Here is a 12213-nt window from a genome sequence, read left to right as displayed (position 1 = left end):
AACTTTATAAATAAAAAATTATTTCAAAAAATAAGTTTAAATAAGAAAAAATTATTCATATTAACCATATTTGAGAGACTTTGAGAGAACACCTACACTTCTGAGCATGACTAGGCTATTGCCTGTTTGATGTGAACCATTGATGCAGTCCTGAATCATTTGGGCCTGTTAGTGCAGGAATTTTTTGCTTTGTGTATTTATTTATCTATTTGTTTATTTGCACTAAGGAAGGAACTTTTTAACTTTTTAACTTTTTTTAATAAGAACTTCCCCCAATAGTAACATCTTCCATAATTATAATGCATTATCGCCTCATTTATTCTTTGTAGGAGAGCGGAAGTAGGGATGGGGGTGGCAGACACTGGAGAGGGCTACTGTGGTCCGAGGCCTCGCTGTAGGCCACGTGGGAATCGCCTACTTGGGGTTTTGTGCTCTGGACACCTGGCTGCAACTTAGTATTTTTCTTTTTAAGTTTTCTATCCAGATGACCAATACCAGGGTATTTAATGCCTAGCATTAAATCTAAAGCGAAATAATAAAACAAAGCCCTAGTCACAGTACACATGGTAAGCAGTTAAGTAGTGTTGTCTGCCGTCTCCTCTTACAGGGTTTTTCCTACTTCGTGTCCTATGGTCTAGAATGGCGACATTCAATAAGAAGATAGTGCAGGGGTGCCTGGGTGGTTCAGTCAGTTAAGCATCTGACTCTTGATTTTGGTCCAGGTCATGAACTCAGGATCAAGCCCCACACTGGGCTCCACGCACAGGGGGGAGTCTGCTTGGGATTCTCTCTTTCCCTCTGTCCATCTCCCTGTCTGCTGGCTTGCGCTCTCTCAAATAAAGTCTTTTTTTTTTTTTTTTAATTTTATTTATTTACCTGAGAAAGAGAGCACGCTTGAGAGAAAGAGCACAAGCAGAGGGAGAGGGAAAAGCAGACTCCCTGCAGAGCAGGGAGCCCTATGCAGGGGCTCAATCCCAGGACCCTGAGATCATGACCTGAGCCGAAGGCAGATGCTTAACCGACTGAGCCACCCATGTACCCCTAAATAAAATAAATGTAAAAAAAAAAATATAGTGCAAGCCACATATATAATTTTAAGATTCCTAGTAGCTATGTTCAAATGAAAAGAAACTGGTAAGATTAACATTTTAGCCCCATATATCTAAAATTATTTATTTCAACCTGTAAAGGCTTAAATTATTAATGAGCTATTAAAAATTTATTATTTCAACACATAAACAACGTAAATTATTAATGACCTATTCTTTTCGTGCTAAATCTTAGCAATCCAGCGTGTGGTTTACACTCATTTCAACAAGCCACATCTCAAGTGTTCAGTGGCCATATGCGCCCAGTAGCTGCTCTTTTTTTTTTAAGATTTTGTTTATTTATTTGAGAGAGGGAAAGCGAGCAAGTGAGCGAGAGAGAGCACCAGCGGAGGGAGAGGGAGAAGCAGGCTCCCTGCTGAGCAGGGAGCCCAACTCAGGGCTGGATCCCAGGACCCGAGATCATGACCTGAGCCAAAGGCAGATGCTTAACTGACAGAGCCACCCAGGCGCCCCCCACTAGCTGCTCTTATTGGAAGTGCAGCTCCAGAAGAAATTGCCCAGCCCATAGTCATTTATGTAGTGTCTTCTACCTATCATCGACAACCCCTCCCTACTGGTACTTCTTACTAAAGTCTTAAAAGGAAAATAACATCCAGAACCTGTTTTGTTTTCCTCCTTCTGTCTTCTTACCTCAGTTATTTCTGTAAAAGAAAAAAAACGGGTGACTTCATGTGTTTGATTTGGAGATTCCATCCGCCCAGTTGGCCGCATAATACTTTGAGAGTTAGAGTTGTCATAGGACAAACAAAACAAACCTGCTTAAGGGGCTGGGGCTCCCCCCCTGATAGTTTTAGTTGTGGACAAGACCTTATGAAAATTGACCTGGAAAGGAGAGAGGCGGTAGAGGAAAAGGAAGAGGTGAGACAGCATTGGAAGAGTCTCAGGAAGGGAGCAGCGTGTATTTGCCAAGGAAAGCCAAATTTCTCTAACAGATGGTTTCACTGGGAAAAGAAGAGAGAGCCTCTGGAATACGGTGTAGAGGCTTCATTTATAATAAAGTTGGATTTCATCACAGGATTTTTTTTTTTTTCTGGTTGTCTTGAATGGAAAAAAATCAGACACAGACTCATGGCCTGTTTATATCCCTACCTAGAGAACTGATCCCAGATGGGGTCTGCTGCCTGCCGGTGTCTCAGCACTGTTTCCACGTGCTGCTTACTCTTGCTTCATTTCAGATTAGACTTGCCTGAAAGTTTGTTGCTTTCTCTTCCTCCTCTCTGCCTACACTGAAGTCCTAGAATTAAGATCCACATACGTTTCTGAGACTGAGTAGGAGCAAGTTCCCCATCAGCAGCAGGCCAGTGTTTCCTGGGAGGCTGGGTGCAAGCAGGTGGCATTTCCCTATAGCCTGGAAAGTGAAGAGAAGTCTGCTACCTGAAGTGGAGTGTTGTGGTTACTAATGCTCCCTGAAGAATCCCACGTGGAATTCAAGCAAGGAATCAAGTCAAATCAAATCAGACCAGTGACTTCTTGTTTAAAATGGCATGTAAAATGCAGGATGACACAGTAGTCGCCTTTGCCGGCTCAGGATAAAGTGCTAGTGGCAGACTAGTTTAATTCCTTCCCTTCTGGAACTTCCCAGTCAAGGAAAGGGCTTCTGGCTATAATGTAAACAAGAAAAAAAGAGGAGCTTTATTATGATCAGAGCCACAGGAAGACAGAAGACCAGTTCCAGGCTTTTAACACCATGCTTTTCTGCTATTTCAGGAGTGGGTTAGAGCAAGATGACATGAGAATTTTATACAAATACCTCACCACGTCTCTGTTTCCAAGGCATATCGAACCTGAGGTACGGCCAGGCACTGGTCTTCCTCCCTCCCACCCCCGCCTCTGTCTCTCTCTATGCATGTGTATGTTGTATGTATACATACAAGCCCACCGGGCTGGGGGGCTGGGGGGGGCAGGGGAGGAGGGTGGAGTAATGCGGTGGTCGGTGGGGCACCTCTGACCTATACATTACGTTGCTAGTGTGATATTTATCTGGTTGTGTATCGCTTAACACAGAAAATCATGTGTGTCAGCTCTTTGTTTTGTTATGTTCAAGTACGATAGCAAAGGTCTGTTTTTAAGAGGAGCAATTCATTGGGTAGCGGAGAAACAGGTTTTAGGTAGGGTTCTGGGAACTTGAAAACACCTGGGATCTTTGACAGAAGAAAGGTGAATCCTGTGGTTTTGTCACCTACAAGCATGAGGTGTCATTCTGTAGATATTCTATTGCCTGCCTGGCTTTTCCACTGTGATGCTTACTTTCCCAGTTTTCTGCAGAGACCTATAAGTAATACTGCAGCCTTCTCCCCAAAGTGTCCTTTTGCAGCTGTCATTAGGTTGAGGATGAAAAATATTCATAGCCCACGAATCATTTCAGCTGAGGTGCATACACACGCTCGCTCGCTCCCTCCCCATTTAAGGCTATAACTTGAAACAACAGGAAAAAAAACCCTCTTTGATAAGAAATTGAAAGTCCGGTTTTGAGAAGGACTTGGTCCTGCATGTAGTTCCTTTCTAGGCAGTTTGAGGGCAGTGGCTCATGTTTCTTAGGTACGTACCATGTCCCAGACACTGTCCTGAGTGCCCAGCAAACGTGAATTATCTCCTGGCATCCTGACAACGATCCTGAGTAGGATACCTTATCCCCACCTTACAGCTAGGATACTCAGGCTAGGGGGCTTCCATGACATACCTGGGGTCACCTCGCCAGGAAGTGGCAGGGCCACGACTTGATCTTAGGATCTGCCTGATGCTAAAGCACCTGTTTACGTCCACACCCTCAGGAGGCTTTTCCATGTGTGACAGTGCAGCTGCCCCAGCAGAAAACCCTGGTACTTTATTATCTACCTGCCCAGAGAGCGGGGCTTATAAAATAGGAAACCACAGTATTCAACACGGCAATGTGAGTGTGGGCGCATGAGGCCTTTTTTTCTCAGTACAGACTGCCTACCTGAGGGTCAGATACCCATTTTTACTACTGGATTTAGAATGTTTTTCAACCTTTTTTGTGTGTGTGTGGCTATATGCTAAAATTTTATGTAGACTAAAAGAATGTCAGAATTTTTTAGAAAGAAGTTTCAGCTAACATGACTATTGGATTTGTTTTTGTTTTTGTTTTTTTTCCTTTTCCTGTGCGTATTGAAATAGTACATCTTCGGCAAAAGAGTCTCAGGAGTGTGCTACAGATACAAATCGTGAGGAGGCATGACGTCCTGGCGGAAGGCTTTGATGTCAGACAGGCATGGGGTTGGCGCCTGGCCCTGCCACACAGGAGCGCTGTGTGCTGGGGAACTTACGCTAACTTGAGTTTCCACAACGAGACAATAGGAAGAGTGTGCTGCCGCTAGGGTCCTATGAGGTGGTCATTGCCTAGCTTACGTTAACCACGTGGGAAATTTCGGTCACTGCTATAAAAGGAACTAAGTCAGTCTGTGGAGTATAGGGTACGATGAAGATATGAACGTTCTGGTTCATATCAATGCAGCCTTTATGTAGCTCTTGTAATCCCCCCTCCCTTTTATTAGTGGGGAGGAATACGAGTAAATGATACAGAAAAATGGCATGGAGCCAACTGGTAGGTATGAATGCGGTTTTCAAAGCTTCGAAAGGAGAAAATCTAATAAGTCATTTCCCAATGTTGAATTTGTTTACAGTTGGCGGGAAGGGATTCTCCAGTAAGGGCGGAGATGCCAGGAAATCTTCAGCATTATGGAAGGTAGAACTTCTGTTCTTCGATATATAGTATTGGATTTTATTTTATTTTATTTTTTTGGCAAAGGTAAAATCATCAACACTGAATTACATTTGTGCTGTTTATTGGCAGTCATCAGCAAAGGAAATGCTGTTGTTTCCAGTGAATTAAAACTTTATCAGACTCTGAAATTTGGTGTTTTCCAAGTAATGTCTAGCTTCCAAAAAAAAAAAAAAGAATATATATTAAGTGGTAATATATTCTGTCTTACATATTCCTGTTTATCATTTACCCAATTGAATTGAGTCATTTCTGTGCTTACTTTTCAGATTTCTTACTGGACCCTTGAACCTTAATGATCCAGAAGCAAAATGCAGATTCCCCAAAATTTTTGTAAATACGGATGACACTTACGAAGCACTGCATTTAATTGTTTATAAGGTAACAACTGCTTTTCCCTCCAGCAGTACAGATTAATGTGAAAGTAAAGCTTCCTTGCAGTACACTTGTACACGAGTGAGTGTGCCTACACACCTCTTAAATATTTCTCAGAACAGATGTTGAAAGTTCTACTTGTTGTAAAACTCAAAATGGGTGCTTCTCTGGAACAGTGGGTTTATTTTCATTTCCTTTTCAGTGCTTTTCTTATTAGTGTAAGAATCACTGTCTGACACTGTCTGAGGCTGTGACTCAGAAGCTTTTGAAGCCCCGTGTGCTCACACATCAGAGGCCAGCAAAGATGGTGGTGCCTCGTCGTTAGATGCCTTCCGGTGCAGGGCTGTGGCCACACTTCAGTGAGTTCTGCTTTCTCGGATTGGAAAGCACGGGCTTGCTGATTCTGTAACGGTAGTCCAGTCATAGCTCAGATACGTTAGGTTGGGTTTTCTAAAGGTGGTTTTGGGTTCAAGAAAGAAGGCTAATAAGCATGTGTGTTTATTTTCTTCCCCACCTGAGAGTATAGTTATGTTTTAATTTGTAAAGGCCTAGAAATGGTGGTGTGAGAGCACAGGGTGGAGGTGAACATCAGAGTGGAGGGATCCTTCTCTCCCTGGAAGGCAGGAAGGGGGTGTAAGTGGGGTGCTGATGAAGTCCGGCCAAGGACGTGAGTGGAGGAGGTGCACTGAGGCAAGAGCCCACGTGCCCCCACAGAAACCCAGAGAAGCTCCTGGTTTGGAGACAGCACCTAAGGAGTCAGGAGTGGGAGGTGAGCTTGGAAGGGAGGGGAGTAAGTGAAGTGTTGTATATAAACCAGCCAGCCACCCCTTTTCCCATCCTTAAACACACACAGGCAACTGAGCGCGTATCCCTGGGTAAAAGTCAAAGGTCCTTTTTTGGTTTTTTTCCTAGGATCATGACCTGAGCCAAAGGCAGACATTTCCAGGCGCCACTCAAGGGTCCTTTTAAAGAAAAACAATCTGGGGGATGCCTGGGTGGCTCAGTCGTTAAGCGTCTGCCTTCCGCTTGGGTCGTGATCCCAGGGTGCTGGGATCAAGCCCCACATCGGGCTCCCTGCTCGGTGGGAAGCCTGCTTCTCCCTCTCCCGCTCCCCCTACTTGTTTCCCTCTCTCGCTTTGTCTTCCTCTGTCAAATAAATAAATAAAATCTTAAAAAAAAAAAAAAAAAAAGGCAGGGGCGCCTGGGTGGCTCAGTCGTTAGGCGTCTGTCTTCAGCTCAGGTCATGAACGCAGAGTCCTGGGATCGAGTCCCGCATCGGGCTCCCTGCTCCATGGGAAGCCTGCTTCTCCCTCTCCCACTCCCCCTGCTTGTGTTCCCTCTCTCGCTGTGTCTCTCTCTAATAAATAAAATCTTAAAAAAAAAAAAAAATCTGGGGAGCCCTACGTGGCTAGTGTGGATGTGAACACCTGAGAAAAGCGGTGATTTAGGTGCCCGTGTAACTGCTGCCCTCGTCCTGCCCCAGAGCAGAGCCTCCCTCCCTGGTCAGCCGCGCACTCCCTCATCCTTTAGTGTGCTTGGAAAAACAAAGCTGTAGATCTTGAAAGAAACAAAAATGACTTTGAGAGACTTATGAGAGAACTTGTAAAAATTAACATCCGCAGAGATTAGAGAAGTGTATCTATAAAACTGAAACAGAACATGAAAGACTCAGGGCTAGAGTAAACTTAGGTTAATTGAAAACATAATTCTTAAAATTATTTATTGGGGCAAGATACACATAGCATAAAATTTGCCATTTTAACCATTTTTAAGTGTATAGTTTGGTGACATTAAGTACATTCACAGTATTGGACAGACGTCACCACTGTCTGTTTCCAAAACTCGTCTTCACCCCAAATTCTGTACCCATTAAACAATAACCCTTCAGCCCCTGTCCCCTGAAAATATAATTTTTGACAGGAGAACTTCATTAGAAGGGTTAAAGATAAGTTGCCCTGCCTCAAATATAAGATTAAAATGACCAGAGATGAAAATCTTGGGTTCAAGAAAGAAGGTATTGGATTATTTCCAATAATATTGTTGGAACTGATAGAGAAAATCATTGAACACTACATCAAAAACTAATGATGTACTATATGTTGGCTAATTGAATTTAAATTAAAAAAATAATTTTTAAAAAAGAAAAAAATTTTAAAATTAAATAAAATATGGAGAAAAGATGGGAGAGAGGGATTTCTACATCTGATTCATAAAAAGTTGAATTAGTCAAGTGTATTATGAGCACATGTCTAGCTGAAGAAGAAGACATTTCCCAGATTGAAAAGGCCCACTGAATGTCTCACACAGTGAATCAGAAAGACCCACTCCAATGCACACAGTGGGCAGTTTCAGAAATATAAAGAGAAGAGCCCAGAAGCTTCCAGAAGGAAAATCAGGTCACCTGTAAATAAAACCGGCATTAGCAGCTGTTTCCTTACTGGCAGCAGATGTTAGGTAACAAGGAAGGAAGACTTTGAAAGTTCAGAGAGAGAGAGTTTTTTAGTGTAGAATTCTTTGCTGAGCTAAACGATCTCATCACAGGTGAGATCGAAGAAAGGTGTATTAATAGTGAAAAGTCTCAGAAAGGTTACCCCATGCATCCATTCTTCGGGTTTGCATGGGGTTGTATATCAGAATCAGTGAGGAAACCAAGAACGAGAATACCTTGGAATCCACAACAGTGGCCGTGACGCAGGAGAACAGTAAGAAGGAGGCTTGAGGTGATACACCTCTGAGTCGGTGACGAAGTTAGCACCTCTCAGGGACTTCCGCAATGGAACAGAGGAAGGGGGGCTCTGTTCTGGGCGCAGGGGCTCCAGAATAAAAGATGCTGCATTCATAAAATAGTATGGCTGCGAGATTTGATTGAATGTTGGGGGTGCTGAGGAATGGCACAGGAGGAGAGAATTCCAGGGAAGGTGTGCAAACAGACGTGTCTGAAAATGAACCGTAACTGGGGTAGGGCAAAGCCCACTTTTCTAGCAAGTTAAAATCATTCCCCTCTGAATGACATGGGGGAATGACTTTGAACCCTAGTGGAAGAAATATCCTGGTACACTCTGTTGTTTATAGGATTTCCTTTTTTGAGTCAATCAATAGGTAGAATTTTAAATGGGATGATGGCATCACAGTTACTTTAAAATGTTCTTTTTTTCAAAACCGCTTTATTGAGATAAAATTCACATACTGTATAGTTAGCCCATTTAATGTATTCAGTTCAGTGGTTTCTCACTGCAAAGTGCAGGAGTCCCCAAGACCACCCTCGCTCCTGACACAGTGCTAGCTCGGGGGCCCCCAAGACCACCATCAGGCCCGGGAGTTCACTAGAGGTGCTTGCAGGACTCAGAGAAGCTGGCACCCTCCCAGTTACAGTTTATTACAGCAAAGGGGTGCAGAGGAAAGACGGTCCAGGGAAGAGGCGCACGGGGCAGGATCCGGGAGTCACCAGGCCCAGGCTTCCAGGTGTCCCCTCCCGGTGGAGCTGCGCAGACAGCACGGGGCCTGTTTCTCCTAGCGGGGATGTGTGACGTGTGCGGAGACTTATCATCCAGGGAAGCTCTCTCGAGCCTTGATTTCCAGAGTTTTACTGGGTGTTGGCCCTGGCCTTAGGCCCCAGCTCTCCAGAGCTCTGCTGATACCCCGTGGGCTCGGGGAAGAGGGGATGCTGGCCTGTGGTTTTTCTCTCCTGAAGTCGTGGTCTGGTTTTGGTATCAGGCTTCTACTGGCTGCAGGCTAAGTTGGGAAGTGTTTCCTCATCTCCTGTTTTTTGGAAGAGTTTGTGAAGGATTGCTGTTAATTCTTTGAATAATTGGTCACAGGGAAGCCATCTACATCTGGGCTTTTCTTTGTTGGAAACCTTCCCATTATGAAAGAGTCTCCGTCCTTGTTCTAGGTCTTATTGTCTATTTCTTCTCTAGTCGGTTTCAGTTGTTTGTGTCTTACTGGGAATTTGTTCTGCTTGTTATTCAGTATGTTCGTATGTAATTTTTCATAGTGTTATAGCCTTAAAATCTTTTTTCCTCCCATAAATCAGTAATGGTGTCTCCTCTTTAATCCCTCATTTTAGTGGTTTGTGTCTCTTCTCTTTTTGACTTGGTCTAGGCAGTCTAGCTAAAGGTTTTTCAATTTTGCTCATCTTTTCAGGGAACCAACTTCTGGTATTATTTTTTTCGTATTGATGTTCTGTTCTCTATTTCATTTATTTCAGCTCTGATCTTCATTATATTCTTCCTTCTCTTGCTTTAGGTTTAGTTTACTCTTTATTTCTAAGGTCTGAGGATGGAAATTTAAGTTCTTGATTTGAGATCTTCCTTCTTTTTAATACTGTATGTGTTGACGGCTCTGAAGTTATAAAGACTGCTGCTGTTAATACTCAGATGTAGTGGGTGTTCTTAAACATTCCTCCATTTGCTGTCTGCCCTTTGGCCAGTTTCCCTCTGGAAATTTGAAGTATTGTTTTTTATAATTTTCTTCAATTATGGTGTTTAGACTGAGGAGAATCCGTGGAGCTCCTCATGCTGCCATTTTGAACGGGCTCCCTAGTCCTGGTCCTCCGGGGATACCTAACTGATCTGTGTCTGGAGTAACTGTGGCATCTGAGATGAGCATGTAGGTAGGGGAGGGGCGAAGGGTAGGACTGTGTGCCAGCTGACAGTCACTGGGGAAGTGATGGCCTGCAGGGTTTGTCATGCCATTCTGTGTGCTTTTCTATGTATTGGAAATTCTTCAAGTTTTTAAACAAGGACTTGAAAGGCACATTTAAAAAAAAACCAACCTGTAAGGAGTCACGCATGCAGATGCCTGCAGGAACCCCGCAGATGGTAGACCTAAGCGCATGGGGCTTCAGTATGGAGTCGTGCTGTCAAACACGGCGTCGCTCGAGTCGGAAGGAGGCCAGGGGCCACTCACCTCCACGAGGCAGCACCTCGGAAAGCAGAGCTGGTGGTTTCAGCTGTGCTGGTATCTCAGGAGAGGCTGGAAGTTGGAATGTTCATAGGAAACTAGCTGGCATCTAAGTCAAAATTACACAGAAAGAAACACATGCTGGATGGAACTCGCCTGTGAGCCACGAGTGTTGCAGCCTGTTTATAAGCAGGTGATCATTACGATTCACTTACAAAATAGTGCAGGTGTGCTTAGATATGACTGTGGAAAGAGAGGTACAGCTGCCAGAGGTTGAGAGGAGGGTGTGGGGAGAGGTGCAGAGACGGGGGGCGGGGTAAGTGTGCTCGTGTGAAAAGCAGCAGTCCAGGAGCTGCTGCCTGAGACTGTGGCGTGAGAACTAGGCCACTGGGGCTGTGGGGCAACCGGTGGGGAAGCTGGAGCGGCTCTAAACAACGGGGAGGAAGAGGGAAGCTGCTGAGGGCTCATTCCTGTCGTGACGTGAGGAGGGATCCATTGTGACATCTGAAGGCCGCGGCGCTAGAGCCGTGATATCTACAGCCGTTAAAAGTGGCCGCCTGCAGGAACGGGCCTCAGGAGGAGCTCTGTGGCTTTCCGTCCTGAGGCCGTGTGTTCTGTGTGACTGTTTCACCACCATGCGGTGTATACCATATACAGTGATACATTCAAACGTGTCTGGTTGTTGGATTTATGGTCTTGGTTGCTGTAGCCAGTGTCCCAACGGCAACATTCACTATCATGAAAGGGGAGACAAGGGGACATTAATCTGCTGGGGGCTTTTTAACTGTGTTCATGGAAATTTTCAAACATACACAAAAAGAGAGACTAGAAGAATGAATCCCCAGGCGCCCAGCACACAGCTTAATTTAATTAACATGCTGATCTTTCATCTGTTTTCCCTGTACTTTTTTTTTGCTAGCACATGTTAGATCATGTCATTTCACTCATAAATGCTTCAATTTGCATCTCTAATAAGGGCATCTGTTTCCACCTAACCACCATGTTATTAGCACGCTTGGCAAAATAAACACTTTCCTTAATGTTCTGTGCTCTCCAGTCCATATCCAGATTTCTCCAGTTGACTAAAAAATATCTTGACCAAGTGATTCAAGTCAAGATTCAAACAAGGCCACTGCATTGGGTCATCGAATTTCTTTTTTGTGCCGTTTTGTAATCTTTGGTTTGTTTTCTCTTCCCAGGCCATGAGTGCAGCTGTGTGCTTTATGATTGATGGTAGGTATACACCTGTATCTGACTTCAGCCCGAGCAGATAAGCCTTTTCTCTTTAACCTTGCTGTGTTCTATCCCTAAACAGTAAACATGTTGTCATAGACGCTCTGTGAAGCACAGCTCCCCTCTGTGATCCCTGCCAGGGAACTAGCTCTTCCTTGTATTTTTGACGTCCTGGCCTACCTGCTTCCTAGCGGTGGGCCCTGGGCACCTTTCTGTGCCTCCCTGCCTGTTAAGTGATAATAAGAGTACCTTTATCAAAGGGGGTTCAGGGGGTTAAATGGGGTCATGTTTGTAAAGGACCAGAGAGCAGCTGGGCCCTGAATGCTGTGTGCTGTGCGTTAAATATTTGACCTTCTTCGGTCTACTGGGGGTAGCCAGCCAATTTACCAGCCCACGGGGTGTGCTTAAATTGATATGCACAATGAGATAGGTCTTCGACTCTTTTACACCTTAAATATAACTTTGACTCTTCTATTTCTCTTCTCTTTGGGAGGGGAGGGAGAGCCAGTCATTTAATTGTTTTATTTTCCTGATCAGTAAAGTTTTCATTGGAATACTGTAATTAAGACTGTTAGATGAATATTGACCTTTTCGACACAAAGAATTCTAAAACTTACTGGTATTTTTTAAATTACTCATTAGCCTCTGTACAGCCCACGTTGGATTTTTGCCGAAGACTGGACAGCGTTGTTGGGCCCCAGCTCACAGTGCTGGCATCTGACATTTGTGAGCAGTTTAACATCAACAAAAGAATGTCTGGGTTTGTACTTTGCTTCGTGTTTACTTTCTGGCATTTAACTGGTTTGGGAAGAAGAAGGGTAGTTTTTACTTAAGAATATGGATGGTAATATCATT

General features: G+C 44.1%; 1 protein-coding gene across 1 annotated transcript in view; it reads left to right on the top strand.

Moving 5' to 3' along the window:
• Nucleotides 1-12213, top strand: part of CCZ1 (CCZ1 vacuolar protein trafficking and biogenesis associated) — a 30490-nt gene that overhangs the window by 9462 nt on the left and 8815 nt on the right. The window contains exons 8-12 of the mRNA XM_081819302.1: nucleotides 2817-2898; nucleotides 4751-4812; nucleotides 5118-5229; nucleotides 11325-11358; nucleotides 12001-12118. Of these exons, the coding sequence (XP_081675428.1) occupies nucleotides 2817-2898; nucleotides 4751-4812; nucleotides 5118-5229; nucleotides 11325-11358; nucleotides 12001-12118 (408 nt within the window). The remainder of the gene's footprint in view (nucleotides 1-2816; nucleotides 2899-4750; nucleotides 4813-5117; nucleotides 5230-11324; nucleotides 11359-12000; nucleotides 12119-12213) is intronic.

Source organism: Leptonychotes weddellii, chromosome 5 (genome assembly GCF_054177405.1).
Source record: "Leptonychotes weddellii isolate Sample4059 chromosome 5, ASM5417740v2, whole genome shotgun sequence".
Classification (NCBI taxonomy): domain Eukaryota; kingdom Metazoa; phylum Chordata; class Mammalia; order Carnivora; family Phocidae; genus Leptonychotes; species Leptonychotes weddellii.
This window is presented reverse-complemented; position numbering and strand designations above follow the sequence as displayed.